This window comes from Rhipicephalus microplus, chromosome 4 (genome assembly GCF_043290135.1).
Source record: "Rhipicephalus microplus isolate Deutch F79 chromosome 4, USDA_Rmic, whole genome shotgun sequence".
Lineage (NCBI taxonomy): Eukaryota > Metazoa > Arthropoda > Arachnida > Ixodida > Ixodidae > Rhipicephalus > Rhipicephalus microplus.
The window spans coordinates 222,914,112-222,933,652 of record NC_134703.1 but is presented as its reverse complement, the minus strand read 5'-3'; the positions used below and the strand labels follow the sequence as shown (position 1 = coordinate 222,933,652).

General features: G+C 47.1%; 1 protein-coding gene across 1 annotated transcript in view; it reads left to right on the top strand.

Annotated features, from left to right (window-relative positions):
• Prosalpha2 (proteasome alpha2 subunit) overlaps nt 1-19,541 on the top strand; it is a 115,975-nt gene that overhangs the window by 41,609 nt on the left and 54,825 nt on the right. Inside the window, exon 4 of the mRNA XM_037423595.2 lies at nt 7,806-7,887. Within this exon, the coding sequence (XP_037279492.1) occupies nt 7,806-7,887 (82 nt within the window). The remainder of the gene's footprint in view (nt 1-7,805; nt 7,888-19,541) is intronic.

Genomic DNA, 19,541 nt, shown 5'->3' with positions numbered 1-19,541 from the left:
AAAGGTCGAACGGCATCATGCCGTCAGGAGTTACGAACGCAGTTTTGGGGCGGTCGGCTTCATCCATAGGTACCAGCCAGTACCCCGACCGAAGATCCAGCGAAGAGAAGAACTCCGCTCCTTGCAAACAGTCAAGCGCGTCATGAATTCTGGGGAGCGAATAGACATCTTTGCGCGTGATCTTGTTAAGGCACCTATAATCAACACAGAAGCGGATGCTACCATCCTTCTTTTTCACGAGCACCACCGGGGATGTCCAGGGACTGTGGGACGGCTGTATGACTCCCTGGTTAAGCATGTCAGTCACCTGGTCTTCAATAATCCGACGTTCAGCTTGAGAGACGCGGTGTGGACGCTGGCGCAGGGGTGCATGGCTGTTGGTGTCTATATGATGAGCGATCGAAGTTGTTCTGCCCAAACTGGGTTGCTTGTAATCGAAAGACATCCGAAAGCGGCCGAGAAGCTTCAAGAGTTGCGTCCACTGAACACTGGGAAGGTCCGAAGCAATGGATGGAAGGAAGGCATCTGGGGTAGATGTGTTGGCCGTGGTATCGAGATTAACGCTCGCGACATGGAGGCTAGCTGTGCGACCAGGTAGTGAGTTAGGGCAGACTGAATCAATGTCCTTAAGTTGCCCTATACATTCTCCGGGGAACATAGTGGTTGGGACCGAAAGCAGGTTCGTGACATAAATGGTTGCGAAGGAGTTTTCGATCGTGATAAGAGCAAATGGGAGAAGAAAGTGCTTACGGGAAGTGAATTTCGCTGACGGCGTAAACAAGGCGGTAGAGAAAGCATAGTCGCAGGAGATTGGCACAATAGCAGACGACATAGGTGGGATGTCCGTGTCCTCGGCGATGACAACACGAGAAAAAGATGACTTGGCAGGAGCGATGTGCGAGATTGCTGATAATTCAAGCTCGGCACGGGCACAGTCGACAACGGCATGATGCATGGAAAGAAAGTCCCAGCCCAATATAACGTCATGCGAGCAGTGTGGAAAGACGTCGAATTCAACCACATACACAACGTCCTGAATGAGTAGACGAGCTGTGCACGTGACGGAAGGTTGTATGTGATGTGTGGTCGCCGTACGGAGAGAAACACCAGAAAGTGGAGTCGTAATCTTTTTCAACTTGCGGCACATTGCTTTGCTCAACACGGACACAGCAGCTCCAGTATTGACTAAGGCGGACACGGCAACACCTTCAATGAATATTGGGATTTCGTTTGCAGGTTGGGAACGAGGCCTTGTAGATGTCGACAGTGGCGCAGTTCTTGCCTCTGGAACTGCGGTGGTCAGTTTTCCGTTGTGCGGTGCGTCAAAGCATTGGCGATAGCGAGCGCCGTCGCGGGGAGGGTGATCGAGACGAGTTGGAGGTGCGGCGGTTCGACGATGAGATGTTTGAAGGAGCGTGGGAGGGTATTGGCTGTTGCGGCTCTGTATGGTCGTAGCTGTAATTGGCTTCAACGGCAGTTGGACGAGGAACGCGGCGGCGGCAGAAACGCTCGACATGCCCGGGTAGACCACAGTAATAGCATATAGGTCGGTTGTCCAGTGTGCGCCAAGGATTATTGGGACGGGTGGCAGGACGTCGATAAAGCGGAACTTGCGGGCTTATTGGTGCCTGCGGCACGTAGAAGAAGTGAGGGCGTTGAGGAGGGCCTGTGCTGTATGGCACTGCATGTAAAGGCCTTCTCGCGACGTTGGCATACGTCAACGGCGCTGATACAGGCGGTAGCTGGTGCGTAGGCAGAAGAGCTTCGGATACTTGCTCCTCAATGGTTTGGCACAGTGACGAGGGGAGTCTGACTATTACTAGGGAGAAAGGAAGCAATAGACAATTGACGGGCAACCTTCTCGCGGATGAACTGTTGTCTTTGGTGCGTCAATACTACCGGACCTGGGGAGATCGCGCCAACGGTCAGTGCTGACGTGCTGGTCGTGTCGAAACTGTGACGTCGCGTGGAAATGCACTGCTTTCGCAACTCGTCGTAGCTCTGGCACTGCTGAATGGTGTCTGTGACGGTTCGAGGAGATTTCACCTCAAGCATGTGGGACGCATCGTCCTCGATGCCCTTCATGATCGCTTGACTTTGTCGGCTTCGGACATGGCCGGATTGAAGCGCCAGCAGAGGCCTACGACGTCCTCAATATAAGACGTGAAACTTTCTCCTGGCAACTGGGCATGATCACGCAAACGCTGCTCTGCGCGGAGCTTGCGCACTGCTGGTCGGCCGAATACGTCTGCGAAGGTCGTTTTGAAAGAGGCCCAGGTGGTGATCTCAGCCTCATGGTTGTTCAACCAAAGCTCCGCGACACCCCTCAGGTAGAAGTGGACGCGACCGAGTTTGTCGTTATCGTCCCACCGGTTGTTGGCACTCACTTTTTCAAACGAAGCGAGCCAGTCCTCGACGTTCTGTTCATCAGTGCCATTGAATAGAACTGGGTCGCGCTCCCTCGGAATACCTGGGCAGCGGAGAGCAGGGGGTGTGGCAGCATTCGGCTGTGCTGCAACGTCGGCAGGCATGATGGACGGCAGAGGTAGAGTCCGGCTACGGAATTTCAGGGTGAAAAAGAGAACCAGCACTCTCCACCACTTGATGGCACGTGTTGAGCGTTGAGTCTTTGACGCGTTTATTAAAAACGAACACAGGTCAAGCGCTCAGCGATCCAAATCTCGGAGCTGTCATGAGCACGAACCACGGTTCTCTTTCTCGTCTTTTGCAGGCACTGCTAAATGCACCCTATCCATTCTACAAAATCTGTTGTTGTTTAGTGGCATTTTTTCTATCTTTTGTTTGTTTGTTTGTCAATATTATCGCAAGTTTTCTGATGAGCATGTGAGGCGATATGCGCACACATGTTAGCTCGGGTTATGTATGTCGCTGATGTTCTGAGAATAAAGTTAGTTCTGAGTGATGCCCTTTGTTTTCTCCTTAATTTTTCTTTCCTCGATGGCATGCGTCTCTTTTGTATTTTAGTAAGCAATGTCCCAGCTAGCCCAACAAAGTTTTATTATAACTATAATTATTAAAAAAATAGTCAGCCATGTATCAAACATCAAATAAAAAACAATAATTTTTATATATCGTATATGTATAAAGCTTTTACAGAAGTTAGAAAACTTGCTGCATTTCTCACTGGGAATTTCGGCATGCAAGTTGCCTCCACAGCACTATTTTATTGTAATGTAAGGAAGATGGCTTGCACAGCCACACGAGGGGATGTTAAGAAGTCTTCCTTCTTTTTATGTTATTCTTTTGCAGCTTGTAATTATGGGCAGGAAGATATGTTATCGATGTAAACAGTGCTCATATAGCTGTGTGTACTTGTCGTTGTCTCTAATCAGTGATGGAAGTCATGGTTCAATTGCTCCAAAAGGGAAATGGTGCTACATGCTGCTCAGAACTGTGATTTTCGATTGTAACTTCTTGAAACCAGCTACGGAACTGCGCTGAGAAAACCAAGACAAGGAATGTAAATCGGGTGACTGACTCGCAAGTACACAGCTTGATTGGCTCTGGTCTTAGTTATGTAATGCAACGGCAACTGCTGGCATATCAAGCATATAGCCCAATTTAACGTTATTTTATTTTATCTTTTTCCTAACACTCTAGTTTTTTACTGTTATAATATTTTATCTTTTTTTCCCAACACTCCAATATGCAGACGAAGGAAACACAGTGCCGACCAACGTAAAAATATATTCTGAAAGGGGTACAGACACAAGATAATGATTTGTGGGGTTTAACGTCCCAAAACCACTATTTGATTATGAGAGACGCCGTAGTGGAGGGCTCCGGAAATTTTGACCGCCTGGGGTTCTTTAACGTGCACCCAAATCTGAGTACACGGGCCTACAACATTTCTGCCTCCATCAGAAATGCAGCCGCCACAGCCGGGATTTGATCCCACGACCTGCGGGTCAGCAGCCGAGTACCTTAGCCACTAGACCACTGTGGCGGGGCTACAGACACAAGATAGCCTGCGGGATCCTGCGAATCTGTATGCCTTATTTACTCTCGAGTTCTCGTGTCGTGCGATTGTAGTGTCCAAACATTACGCGAGCAGCGTAATGAATCCCCTCCCTCCTTTTTTGGGAAAAGTTGACGCCGATTTGGTGGGAGGGTTCAGAAGTTATAACAGCAAAAATTTCGCATGACAGTTTTGCTTGTTTTGGCCTGTGAAGTGCACGATGAATCATATTTGCAGCCCGAAGCTCTTATTCATAACAACGCAAATGTGAGAAAAGTATGCATGTATTGTGCGGAACCCTTATACAAAATGTAACATTGACGCCAACGTGAAGCAGTCAGATTCATTTTTTAAATATCTCTCAAGTGATTTCCTAAACAGTCTTATGCTAGCTAACAACATTGAAACTTTGAAATTATGAAAAAAAATTTGTAGAGCGAAATTTATTTTCGTTGAAGAAAAATAGTTTTTTCATTTGTCTGTATATCTCTTATTTAAGCCACATGTAGCACGCTGAATGAGACATCGCCATGCAGAATCGTAAGGCCGTACCTCTAAAAAACTAATACTGTTCTTTTTTCCAGCCGCATCCTAATCGATCAGGGTGACTTATCCGTAGCTAAATCATGGAGAACTAACGCTATTAGTTGTTGAATAGGTTATTGCTCTTTGTGCATCTTTTGATGCTCTGCTGATATATTATTTGAGCATATGGTAATGTTGGGCGTTCAAAATATTTTCTGCTTCAAATTGTTCATTTTTGCCATGCATTACATCCTGTTAATGGATTGTGTTAATTGTTCAACCTTAGCGCTTGCTTCATTTTCTTTTAATATCTGTTACATTGTATTCTTCTGTCCCTCTGCTCAGGCCCTTACTGGGTCTGCAGTATCTTGTAGATAAATAAATAAATAAAATTAAATACCAACAGCGAATTCAGCTTAGAAGGTATTCTGCAGCAATTTCGAAGTTTAAATTTGGCAGGTATTGACACCATCTAAAGGGGCCTCACGGAGCCCCCTTATTTCTTTCAGGTTTCCTTGTTGCAGTAAATAAAACGAGGTATGATGACGTCATAGCCGCCTCTTTCTCTGTCTCGCATTTGTTGCAGCACTTTATACTTCTTGGCAGCTGGTCACGGGTGCGTGGCTGCGGCACACGTCAAGTTACATGGCAGGGACGGGGAAGGGGAAAGCGTGGCACCTGCGCATGAGAGAGAACCACACTCTGCAACAGCTTTTTCTCTCTCTCTCTCTCTCTCTCTTTGCATGTGGCGTTGGAAGGAGAAGGGTCTTTACGTGGTGGCGGCAGAAAAGGGAGAAGCGTGCACAGGCGCACAGAAAATTCGCATTTGAGAGAGAGCAAACATTCGACTGCAGCCTTTTCTTTCCTTTTCCTTCGCGCTCAGCGTTGAAGTGTCGTAAGTGCCGCCGCGGGATTGGGCGGGGTGCTGAGAGCATTTTGGGAGCGCGGTGTGTTCGAATTAACCGTCGAAAGTGCTTGCGTGTTCGAATTACCGGGTGTTTTTGCCCATTAAATACACACAGCTTTGACGGGACCTCATCGTGAGTTCGAATTAATCAGACGCTCTAATTAAGCATGTGCGAATTATCGAGATTCGACTGTATTGAGTGTAGATTGTATTTTAGATATGCAGTGTACTTACGATAATTCAAACTCTGATAATTCATACTTTTGGCTAATTCAAATGAAATTCAATTTTTTGGTTGGCTCTCTATTCTCTCAATGTATTTGAAAGCCTCTTAATTCCAACTCTATTATTCGGTTAATTCATACTTTTCACAGTCCCATACCAGAAAATATGTGCTGCTTTCCCACTACTGTTTAAGAATTTGTGTGCTTATATAATTCTAGCAGTCTAAAATGGACAAATAAGCACCTCGGGTCTTCAAAGAAGAAGGCTTTGTTAGTAAACAAATGCTCGAAACAAAGAAAGCACGCGCATGGTAAACCGTGATGCTTCTCAACTGGTATAGAGAGCTTTGCGCTGAAGGCATATACTTATAGCAAGGAAGCAGTTGGCAATTCACGCTTTCTTTAAAAGGTCTGATCAGGAGTAAATGTGCAACAAACTTGTGGACTTTACACCTCTGCTTTCTCTTCATCGCGTGCAGTTAGGGTTTAAAAACACTTAAAAATTCTTAAATGTGTTTCATCTCACCCAATGTCATCTATATGAGAACTTCTCATAATTCAAACTTCTTGATAATTCAAACAAAATTTGGAGGTCCCTTCAAGTTTGAATTAATGAGGGTCGACTGTATAGCTCATTCACGGTGCACTCGATAACCAACCATCTGTTTAATTGCCCCATTGTTTCCAATTTATATTGATGTTTGTCTGTGACATGTCTTCCTTATAAGTACTAATATTTATGAGACACTTCAACAATGCCTTGAACTGCAGGAATTGTATGGCATATTAACTGCAAAGCCTTTTATTTAGCCGTAATTTGTGTGTGGGGCCAGTAGCAAAACTATCACAAATGGGTATATGCCACAGAAATAGGGTAAATATCACTGCTCATCATTGGTCTTCGGATGTGATGCGACGGCGGTGAGACAGGGACGTCAGAATATATATAGCGGTAGATTACTAGGGAATGGGAAAAGCAATGGCAGCTGATCAAAGGCTAACAGCAACAACGTGCTGATAGATCAATTAGAGGTGCGAGCACTTGGTTTTAGCACGAGTTTGTCTTTCGAATTTGGACACCGTGTCGTGTCTGGAACTATCTGGGACTATAATCTGCTAAATATTAACCAGTGCAGTTTTAGACAGGCACAATCAACATTAGATCATCTTGTTCGGTCAAAAATCGATATGTGAGGCATTTATACGTTAGCATGCAGTGCCAGGCAGTTTTTTGTGACTTCAGTTAGCTTATGAAATTACCTGGAGGTTTGCGCGACTTAGCTATAGGGAGCTTGCACGAACGGCGGCGATGCTATGCACTATGGGTAGGCAGCCATTTTTTTTTTTTGTCAAAGGCGGCTTGGAGTGCAGCTGCGCAGTCGCGTTTGTGAGTGTTGGTGTAGCTTGCAGGCCTGATCTACTGCGACTGCAAGGCAAATTAAGCTCCATGGAGTGTCATGTACAATGTCAGCGTCACTGGTGGATTACACTACAACGCTGTGTCAAAAAGATCTCAAGCGGTTCGTCAAGTTGACGTCACTTACACGCGGGCGACTGTGTATTCGCCCGCACGAAGCTTGAATGGCCCCATTCAGCAAATTTTTGTCTCTTCTTCGTACCGCTCGAGGTCGTTTTGGCACAGCGTTGCAATGTAGTCTTCTAGTGATGCGGACATCGTGTACGACACTCCTCGGAATTAAATTTGCATCACTCGATCACGACTGTACATCTGCTATACTGCTGCACTCCCAGGCCGCCTCCGACGAAAAAATGGCTGCCTACTCAGAATGCATAGCGTTGCTGCCGTTCGCGCAAGCTTTCTATATTAGCAGCACAAAGCTGCGCTGCTTATCTGGCTCCACTGGCAAAGTTTCGTGCATGTCTGCCTCAAACTGCACGACCGAGCACCATGTGTGCATCACTTACTCAGAACTACAACCAGAAAATTTATTTTGTGCATCGACTCCAAGTTGAGGCATTTTAGTACTATGGATAGTCTGTTGGTGTCGCGAGTTATAACACATGAATTTATTGTGAAAGTCTAGGTTTTACTAGAAAGTTTATAGGCCAGATTTACAGGCCACGTGAAGTAGCCATCGCAATAATTCTTCATGTTATTGTGTGTGAAAGGGTAAAAGGACAAACTAGATCTGGATCTCTGTTTTCATAGGGGTGTGCGGCCCTTTGGTGTGTCTTTACTGGTTGCTGGCTGGGACAATGGCCGGGGCTATGTCTTCCAGTGTGATCCATCGGTGAGTCCTTGAATAATCTGCCTTTTCATTTGAACAGACACTCAAGAGTATTATGATTTTTCATGTATTAGTCAAGTACGATTTCTCAATCCCGAAAACACAGCTCTTGCTGTGACAAGCTGATTGGTAAGCGAGATAACATTTGAAAATAAAATGCGAGTGAAGACACCACTCCCCGTGAATTTTGAGTGTCTACTCGGTCCTGCATGGCTTCTAATGAATAAAATTGAAGCATATTGTCATCTGTGGGCGCCATAGGCCTGGCATAGTATGTTTCTGAAAACTTCATGGAGCCAATGTTGTGAAAATACAAAAAAAGACATTTTGAAACTTCTCGTGTATTTTGGTGTGAAATTAAAAAACATGCAATTTCAATCTTGATTTTCTCCACTAATAATGAACTTATTACAGTGAAACTTGTGACATTGTCTTTTTATCTCATCATTATGAGAAACCACCACTGGATATGTCCTTGTTCTAATGAGGACATTCATAAATACAGAATATGACTATCCTTGACTTCAAGCAAAGTTTATTACAGTCAAGCCTGACTGTATTCAACTCGACTAGATGAAATAATCCTTCATTTGGAACAACTTTTGGACACAACATTGCATGAAAGATGTATGGCATCGTGGAAGAAATTTAGTTTGAACACTTGATATATGGAAAATCAGGTGGTGCTAAATGCTCGAAGTTGGCTTTCCCTCATGAAAAGTTTTTTCATCGCGAAGAGGCGTTCCCTCATGCATTTGAGAGAGTGAGGAGGACTATGAGGAGTAGAAACTACCACTTGCCATCGCGTTTCTCTGCTCCCTTTGTTTATGTAATGGCTGCCGTAAAATGGAAGAACTTGGTGGTTATCTTCTAGACTTGCGATGTTTAACACAGTCTAATAGAGAAAAAGAAGTTTGACATCACCTGTGGGTAAGCAGCTTGAGAAGCACATTGCGTATGACAGGGGAAAAAACCATTAGGGCTGAGGAAAACTGGAAGCCTGAGCTGCAGAGGCTGCTTATATCTATTTAGTGTTTTTTTCTTGTTGACATGCTCCTGCATGTAGCCCAGATTGCCAATTGTGAACAAAAAAAAAAAAAACAACTACAACCTAGAAGCTTAGGAAATACAGGTGCTTAACCACTGAATCTGAAACTTGCGATTGCACACGTTTCAGCCGAAGCCACTCAAACCCGTCGAAAGCGAGTGTTGGCCCTGGCGAACCTGTTTTCGTTGTTGACTCGTTGACGCTGCTCTGTCTAGAGCGCTGCTTCCTTGGCTTGCCGCAGTTGCTTCCATTTGGCTTCGAAGGCTCCCGCATCCTCAGTGTGGAATGGTAAACATAAATTCTATCACGGGCCAGCTGTTGCGCTATTCTTGGAAAGTTGTCTACTGTTCAGGCATGCGTACAATCCCCATGTGGAAGTTGTAAGATGAACCTTCCTGCAACGTGAGGCTCTTCACGTGCCCGCGAGCCCGTCACATGATGTTTGTTTACATCTTTTCTTTGCCTTTTCACCTGCTTGACGGCTTTCCTTGGCGAACGATCCATATACAAGGCCTTTGTGATGTCTAAAGGTCACTACGCGCTTCTACCTGTGTGATCTTTACCTTATACAGTGGCATACCATCGAAGCTTACCATTGCCTGAGTGTTCCGCATGTGTCTTGGACTCCTGCAAGATTTGAGAGTTGCTGCCACACTCACAGGCGAGCTGCTCGTGCATCTCGAGTGCCTCAAATCATACACTGGACGGGGCTCAGCTGCCAGCACTGTCCGACTCGCAAGTTAGATCTCAGTTTGACTCGTTTGAATCCATATTCGTACACTGTGCTCACGAGATCCCCCCATACCTCACCAAAGAGTGCCGCTCCCCATCTGCTTCAAGCTCCCCTGCGTACGCTTGAAGTAAGACACACCAGCCTGTGCCGTCGCCCAGGAAGCCCCCGCTAAAATTGACTAGGACCCTAGCGGTAGGATACAGTTTTTCATTGATGCCTTTGTGCTACAGAGACGCTCTGTACGGCTTGCACGACATCACATCTGTCATTGAAGTGCCAATGCTGGCTCGCCTACCGTGCTTCCTCCATGGCCGAACTGGTAGGCATCCACCTTACTGCTGTCCTCGTCCATGAATTGCCGCAAATCTCACGTGAGGAAATCTTCTTGGACTGTAGGTCTGCCCTTCACCAGCTTGCCATTACCACGCTGTTAAATAGTGGAAGAACCCTAAAAGCTGCAAAAGCAAAACTGTGCATAGGCAGAGGTCAGATGTAGGCATTAAGGGGAGATGCTACTCGAAGACACAAAAAAATATTCACCCTGGAGCAGTGAAACTTGAGCTGTTTATGGAACTCTTTATGCTGATTTCAAAAATATAATTAGTTTTTTGCAAGTTGCATACTTTTAGCTCTGGAACATGACAGGGAAAACCTTAACTCTTTTATCCCCCCTCTTTTCATTCCTAAAATTCTATAATTTTTTACCGTTCATAGTTCATAATGTTTCGAATAAAGGTAGAATGCAAATAACTAATTATGAAGCACATGCAAAATATGTAATAGGCGTGAAAAATAATAGACATAAAAAGTTCATATTTCACCTACCCTAGTAAAAGTTCTCATGCAATTTTTTATTATGCAATAAAATATTGAAATTCAAACTAGATAATTGTATTTGTCATATAGTCGAATCTCATTAATTCGAACACTCTTAATTCAAACTCACGATGAGGTCCCGTCAACGCTATGTGTATTTCAATGGGCGAAAACGCCCGGTAATTCGAACGCGCAAGCACTTTCGACGGTTAATTCGAACATACCGTGCTCCAAAAATGCTTTAGCACCCCGCCCAATCCCGCGGCAGCATCTGCGACACCTCAACGCTGAGCGCGAAGAAAAGGAAAAGGAAAGAAAAGGCTGCAGTCGAGTGTTTGTTCTACTCGAATGCCGATTTGCGACGCGCCTATGCACGCTTATCTCTTTTCCGCCGCCGCCACGTAAAGACCCTTCTCTCAACGCCACGCGCAAAGAGAGAGAAAAAAAAAAAAAACTGTCGCGGAGTTGGTTCTCTTTCATGCGCCGGTGCCACGCTTCCCCTTTCTTTTCCCTGCCTTTCAAGGACGCGCGCGAAGAGAGCAAAAAAAAAAAAAAAAAAAAGAGCTGCCGTGGAGTGTTGGTTTATCTCAAATGCTGATCTACCTCTCTCGGTCACGGCTGGTCTGGAGGCGCGAGCTCCCTTTCCTCACGGCCTGAGCAGCCACAAGGAGTACAATGGAACTTTTTCTATACAGTCACGACGGCGCGCTCCGCGAGCGGACGTCGCAAGCCACCCCCTCCCCCCCATCCCCAAAGCTTATTGCGCCGCATGCGCTTCGTTTTGTAAACTAGCTGTGCCCGGCCAATTTCTCCTGCTAATTACTTCTTCCAATTGTAGGAAGTACATGTGCATGTGGGGACAGTTTGGCTTTCTCCGCACTCGGAAAAAGAAGACTGCACACGCAGTGCTACTAGCCACAACAATCTTTATTTTTTAAGACCTGAACACTTTATTTTCGAAGGAGGCGAAAATGCTTGAGACCCGTGTTCTTAGATTTAGGTGCACATTAGAGAAGCCCAGGGGATCAAAATTTCCGGAGAGCTCCACTAGGACGTTCTTCATAATGATATCGTGGTTTTGGGATGACCATGCTGATGCAGAAATCACCGAGTGCGTCCTTGTGCTCGTTTCTACAATGAGACGGGTAATCTCATTTTTATGTCGAGCCACTGAGATAGCGTTACCTTCGCAAGCATGATCGGTGGGACTAGAAGTATGACGTAGCGGCAAAATATACGACCCCGCAAATGGTGTGTTACTATGATACAGGGTGTGGAAAAAACATAATCTGGAGAAATTCCGGCGCACAGCAAGCGGTGGCATGTTCAGCGTTTAGCGTTTTATGCGTGCGTTCGAATGAACACGTCACTGCCAGAGCGGTGTATTTTTGGGGAGCCACGCATATCACCCCTCCCCCTCCCCCGGATCCGCCACTGAACAGGTCGCGCCATTCGGGAAAGTAGCTTGCTGCCGTACGCATCGCACTTGGATACACGTGTCGCAGTGCAGTGAGTTTCCCCAACGTATTTTTCGTGTTCATGCCTGCCTGCTTTTGCGAAGAGATCTTCGTGTCTGCTAGGTGTTCTGGTGGAGCGTTCGCACAGCGCGCACATGGTGTACTGTTGTGTGCCATTTTGCAAGTCGCGGTCTGGAAAGACTGCCGGCGTGTCATTTCACCAATTTCCTGCTGATGAGGAACTATGTGCGAAATGGCAGAGAAACATTTCCCGGAAAAATCTCGTGATTAATGACAAGTCTCCCTCCACTGTCATTTGCAGCAAGCATTTTCTTTTGAGTGACTATGTCAGTGGATACAAAATTAAAAAACTTACTCCGGGCGTGGTGCCAACCGTATTTGAAGGATACCCATCGTACCTGGTGCCCCCTGCAAAGAAACCACGCAAAGAATCGAAAACTCAGGGACTCTGCTTCTTCAAGCAAACTTACGAAACGAAACGAAAGACAGAGCCAGAATATCACGAGCATGCTGTGTTCGTGTCGTTGGAAGGAGAAGCCGAACAGAAATTTAGTAAATGCACCCAAACAAATACCGATGCACAGCGAGTCATTCGACACATTTCAATGATAGCGAAGCTTCGGTCACAAGTAGTGTACCATCGCTCCACTTGCCGGAAAACCAAGCGGCAGCTAGAAGACATGATAAATGTGGCCAACTTTTACCGTAGTAACAAGCACCATTCGTCACTGACAAAGATTTTCGCGGATGACGAAAAAGGAGAGAACAAAGCTCTCTTTCTGCTTCACCAAATAGAGAGCTACCGGAAGGTTCAATCTTACCCCGAAGAAATCGTCAGAGAGTGTGTAATATGGCGCTTTCTTTCACCCAAAGGCTACGATAATGCACGAGCTGAGCTTCTGACACTACCACATAAGTGCACACTGCAGCGATACGTGAAGCCCAGCTCATCGTCCTCGGGTATGAGTAGTGCAATGAAGGAAAGACTTAATCACGAGGCTTCTCTCCTCAGCCACAAGCAGCAAATGGCTTCATTAATAAATTATGAGGCTTCAATAAAGCCAAAGTGCATATACGACTGCAAGTCTGATGCAGTATTCGGCATCAGAGACAGGCCAGAAAACATTGCTTCACGCAGCACGAATGAAAGTCTTGCTAACAGAGTGCTTTGCTTTGTGCTTCATGGAATAACAACTTCGTACAAAATCCCATGTTTCTATTATTTTACGAAGCAGCTCAGCGGGAGAGACTTGTTTGCCTGGACGAAAGACGTCCAGGCAAACAGATGAGGACTGTGGGTTTGTGAATATCAGCAGATGAGGACTGTGGGTTTGTGATCATCCGCATTGTTACAGATAACGACTCTGCGAACACAACCATGTTCAAACTCATGGGGAACGGCACCCTGTCAACTGTAGTCAAACACCCACACGATGATGAACGGGTAATTTTTAAAATTTTCGATTCTTGTCATGTTCTCGAAAATGTGCGCAGTCAATTTTTGGAGCGTGAATTCTACAGATGGCACAGACCTCATTACTGGCACATTGGTGCAAAAGCTACCGTAATTACTCGAATCTAACGCGCACCTTTTTTCCGGTTAAGCGAGTTCATAAATCGCATGCGCGTTAGAATCGAGTACGAAAAAAAAATACGTTCAATCTATTGCCATTGGCAAATCCAAAATGGCCGCCCCCTACGTGCGTCGGCATGGCGCGTCAGCCATTTCTGCCTATGTGTTTCCCATGTGCGGCACTTCGTACGTGAGCTGAGGAGTTCGTCATCTAGTAGTGCATTAGCATCGATGGCGTAGAAGGGCCGACTCCAAAAACTAGTGCACCACGATGCCGCTTTTAAAAGAAAAGCCATCGCGTGTGCGGAAACGGACGGAAATCGGGCCGCATCGCGGTCGTTCGGAGGTCCCGAAACGTGCGTGCGGGATCGGCGGAAACAAACGCAGAAGATTGTCGACAGCAAAGCTTCACGCAAAGGCTTCAGTGGACCACAGCAGGGTCGGTTTCCGCAAATTAAAGAGCTGCTTGGCGAGTATGTGCTTGAGCGGCAGAGCGGCCCGTGACGACAGAACTGCTCCAAGTGCGGGCTATGCAATTAGTCTTAGAAAAAGGTCTAATGTGGAGCCAGTTTAAAGCGAGCAGGTGCTGGCTAACTAACGTTATGAAGAGGAAAGGCTTTTCCCTCCGAAGGGGAACATGCATATGCGAAAAGTTTTGCGGAGGAGTACGATGAAAAGCTTCACAGTTTTCAGATGTTCGTCCTAAACTTGCGGCGCAACAACGGCTACCTGCTTGGGCAAATCGGGAATGCCGATCAGACGCCTCTTTACTTCGACATGCCTGGCACCACAACCGTCGAGAAGAAGGGGGCGAAGCAAGTTCGCGTGCTGACATCAGTCCACGGTAAAACTACAGTGACGGCAATGCTCTGTTACACGTCAGATGGGCACAAGCTTCGCCCGTACCTCATATTTAAATGCAAGACGCTCCCGAAAGGAGTCGTTTTTTCGAGTGGTGTGATCGTGCGGGCCAGCAAGAAAAATTGGTGCGCGTTGCAATCGATGTCTTACGTTTTTTTTTTTTTTTCGCGGTGGAAATCGGGTGCGCGTTACAATCGAGGGCGCGGTAGAATCGAGTAAATACGGTATATGAGCACCGAAAGGGAACGTCTGTGAAACTGGCGAGGAACCTCACTAGAAAGCATGTATACCCATCTAACCGGGAAAAGATGAATGTAATGCGTGCAGTGCAAGTATTCTCGCTCCAAGTCATTGGCGCACTGGAACATCTGCGAAACTTGCGGGGAAACTCCTCTTTTGTCCTATTCAAGGATGCAGCATCCACAATCAACTTCATGAAAACCATAAAGAGATGGTTCGACATTCACAACACTACGTACAGTGGAAATGACTGCAAACTTCCCATCTCGGAGCAGGACGACAGCCGATTGCTGTGGCTGGAAAGTGAATTTTCAGGCTACATTAAGTGCATCCAGGATTTTTCTGTCGCTGCTGGTGTTGGAAACTTTACAGACGAGACGTACACTGCCCTGCTTTTCACCACAAAGTCCACAGTGAAGACAGTACGATTTCTTCTGAGAAAAGGAGTAAACTATGTGCTCACAAAGAAATTTAACAGTGATCCTATAGAGGCATTATTTGGAAAACTGAGGGAAATGTGCGGGGGCAATGACGCGCTAGACGCAAAAGCCGTCACAGCGACTTTGACTCGCATTGTCAAGGAAAAGGCGCCACCTTCAAAAGATACGGGCATTCGCGACGAAAACATTGAAGGAGCGGCGGTGTCTATTCTGGAAGATGTTATTGAGAAACTTGAAGCTCTGCGAGAACCTCTTCGCAGACCACCGACATCAGTGGCCTATTCAGGCTTGGTGTATGTAGGTGGTTACATTGCCAAGCTCATCAATGATGTCGGTTGCGAAGCTTGCGCCATGCTAGTGACGACGAATAAAACTAACAGTCCTTTATACCAATTTCTCCGTCAGCAAGAAGCCTATGATCTACACTACCCGAAACCGGAGTTACTATCAATGCTGGACACAATTTTGATGTTCTCCGAAAAAGCAGTCAAATATCTTCCTCGAACAAATATCCTCAAGAATCTGCAATTGACTGTTGAGCCATACCTTGAAGATTCGCCACTTCTGGACTGTCCGGAAGGTGTGGACAAGAGTCACGCCAGAGTGCTGGCTCATATTATTTCTGAAAAGTTTCTCCGGATTCTTCTAGTAAACTACACAAAAAGGTTAACAGATCAGAATGACAGGCCTTCTGGTTTCTTTCACAAGCCCTCCCGGAAGCGTTTCAGGCTGTGACAGATGCGACTACTTTAAACTTTGATTGTCACTACAGTGTTTTACCGGCAGTGCTTTTTTTTTTCAGTTCTCTATGCGCATACCGTAATTACTCGAATCTAACGTGCACCTTTTTTCCGGTTAAGCCAGTTCATAAGTCGCATGCGCGTTAGAATTGAGTACGAGAAAAAATTAATACGGTCATTCTATTGCCACCGGCATTTCCAAAATGGCCGCCCCCTATACGTGGGTCGGCATGGCACATCGGCCATTTCTGCCAATGTGTTTCCCTTGTGCGGCACTTCGTACGTGTGCGGAGGAGTTCGTCATCTTGTAGTGCATTAGCATCGATGGCATGGAAGGGCCGACTCCAAAAACTCGACGAATGCACCACAATGCCGCTTTTAAAAGAAAAGTCATTGCGTGTGCAGGAACGGACGGAAATGGGGCCGCATCGTGGTCGTTCAGAGTTCAGGAAACGTGCTTGCGGGACTGGCGGAAACAAAAGCAGAAGATTGTCAACAGCAAAGCTTCACGTAAAGGCTTCAGTGGACCACAGTAGGGTCGGTTTCCGCAAATCGAAGAGCTGCTCGCCGAGTATGTGCTTGAGCAGCGGGCGGCACAGCCGCCTGTGACGGCAGAACTCCTCCAAGTGCGGGCTATGCAGTCAGCCTTAGAAAATGGGCTAACGGGAACCAGTTCGAAGGGAGCAGGTGCTGGGCAACTAACTTTATGAAGAGGAAAGGCTTTTCCCTCCGAAGGCGAACGGGCATATGCCAGAAGTTGCTGGAGGAGTGCGAAGAAAAGCTTCACAGTTTTCAGAGGTTCGTCCTAAACTTGCAGCACAACGGTTACCTGCTTGGGCAAATCGGGAATGCCAATCAGACGCCTCATTGCTTCGCCATGCCTGGCACCACAACTGTCGAGAAGAAACGGGCGAAGCATGTTCGCGTGCTGACATCGGGCCACGGAAAAACTAGAGTGACGGCAATGCTCTGTTGTACGTCAGATGGGCACAAGCTTCGCCCGTATACCTCATATTTAAATGGAAGACGCTCCCGAAAGGAGTCGTTTTCCCGAGTGGTGTGATTGTGCGGGCCAACGAGAAAAATGGATGCGCGTTACAATCGATGTCTTACGTTTTTTTTTTTTTTTCGCGGTGGAAATCGGGTGCGCGTTACAATCGAGGGCGCAGTAGAATCGAGTAAATACGGTGTTGTTGCAGTACCAAGGAGAACATTCTGTTTCCCATCGAAAGGATTCTCTGAAGGTTTTTTTATGTTTACTCTTCGTCTCAGGTGTGGCCGTCCCCATTGTACAGTGACTTTCACCTTTTTGAAGTATTTATTTCAAGCTTTAAGCACGATTTAGGATGCCTTCAACAAAAAAATTGCAATTTTGCTATCTTCAAAGACAGCGATGATCGGCATGTGCATTTGAAATAAACATTTCCAAAACCGTAACTAAACCGTTTGCTCAACCAAGTGCAATATTCATCCTCTTACTTATTCTCATTCTCGAAGTTAGAGGAAACTAAAAAAAAGGCTTTGTTATAACCGCGACGATGCTTTGCTGAGCAACAGAAGTGGTCGTATGAGCGGCCTGCGCCACCACTTCTGAAGAGCGGGATTGACCAGTCATCATATATACTTGCTACCATGTTTATATCGCATTGGTATCATGATTACTATGTAGAGTAACTTCAGAAAGCGCCACGGTAAGTCGGAAGCTAACCGCTCCCTGCGCACGCTAGCCTTCGCAACGGCCGGGAGCGGGTTGGCTCAGAGCGCCCCCACGAAATTGCGGCCATAGGTAGCAAAGCCCTCCGTGCGCAGGCCGTAAAGGAAGGGAGCAAGCGCGCACCTCGAGACCGGCCGTGTCTCCGTGTGGAGACGCTCTTCCTTTCTTGTCACGTGCTAGCCACGCTGCAGCTTTGGCGCAGAGGGTAGTAGGGGCGATGCAGTCGTCGTCGTCGTCTTCGAATGTCGGCGGCTGGACATAGCCGCACACAACTTCTCTTGTCAGGAGAATGCTGAAGACGAAGTAGGCATGCTTTGCAAGCTGTGTGCGAAATTGATTGACTCGTTGCAAGGCAAACGTGTACAGACGCGCATCACCATTACTTCAAAATGACGGATGTCCTGTGATTTGTGAATAAATGTAAGTGTTCTGAAACTTCCCCCTCGTGTGTTGGCTCAATGCACATGCGCCACTGCATGGGGAGCCCTACGTTTACTTGGCTTTGATTAATTCGAAGTTTCTTTAATTCGAGCAAATTTTCGGGCCCCTCCAAGTTCGAATTATCGAGATTCGACTGTACTTTGGAAAAAATTTGGGCAAAATTTCATGCATATCAGAGCGCTAAAAGTGCCTGAAAAAAAGAGGGGCACAATGAAAAAAAAATGGCGAAATTTGTCTTTTTAAAAAGAGAGCTCCAAAGTTGAAATTCAGTTTTCATTTATGAAATATATCATGAAATCTTATGAAATTCGCACACCAAAAAGAACGATCATTCTTGTAATGGCCACTGCCGCTAAAACATGCCAGCACCATGAGTTTGTCCCTCTTGGCTTTTTCGAGGCGACTTCTCACAGACATTTCGCTCACTGACAGGGCCATGAAACGCTTGCCAAACTTCAGCTCCATCTGGCAGAGCCTTGTGCCAACTGCAAGCTAGAAATAAGTTCCACAGGACTGCGAAATCTAAACTAAGTCCAGTGTGTGGGGATCTGAGGCGCGCCTGCGACCATTTCGCGGGCATTCCGCCACACGGCCACACCCTTTTGCTTTCCTGCTCTGTTAACACCGCGTGGCGATAGATGGCGCCACGTGCGGGCACGGCACGCGGTACGCGCACACCGAGGGAGCGCTTTCTTCTCCGTGGACGGCGCCGGGTAAGCACGTGTTTTCCTTTGTCCGCGTCCCCTTTGGGAATCGCGGACTGTAGCCGGCCCGGGGTGGTCTTGGGCTCCCCGGCAGGCGTGTTTACTTGAGTGCTGGCTTCGGTAGCGTACGCTAAGCCCAGAGCGGTGCCTAATGCTTGAAGTGGTCGTACCACAACGAGCCGCACTTGCGTTAGGCCTACGCGTACGACGTTTGCCCTAACACTCGCGACCAGGCCCATTGGCCATCGTGAGAGTGCGCAGCATAGCCGCGAGGGACCTTTTCCCGACCGGCGTGTCAAAGCTCGCCATTGCCAGCTGCGACGTGCTCGCAGTTTTCCCCTTATTGTGAACGTCCGCGTGCGGGTGCCTTTGCTACACGCGTCCCGGGAGCGGACGTTGTACTGTTGTTCGGGGTGCCACCAGAGGCAATAAAGTGTTGTGTACTTTTGCATTAGAACACTGTCTTTACCGCGCCGCGCTAAACGCCTTATTAGTTGAGCGCGCGCGGAGCGGTGCGCTACACGTGAGTAAACGGAGTAGCGGCCCTGTGGCTCGCTAAGCGTGAACCCGCGGTGATCGTCCGCTGCAGTTAGTAGCGGGGGCCACCACACTGGCGCCCAACGCGGTATCAAAGGCTCATTCAGCCTTTGGTTAGTCTTAGCGAGCCCATTCGCCTGCGCAATTCGGGCTCGTCGCAACATGTCTGCTCCGTGACATGCCGCGTTGCACAAAGAGGCCACCGCCTCTATAGACGGGCGCCCTTCGGCGCTCGCCTGTGTCGTCACCCCTTTTTGTGGTGAATACACTCCTACGTGGTAGCTGACGCGCTATCTCATGCCCCTGTTGTCTGCCGAGAACCTGAATTTCGG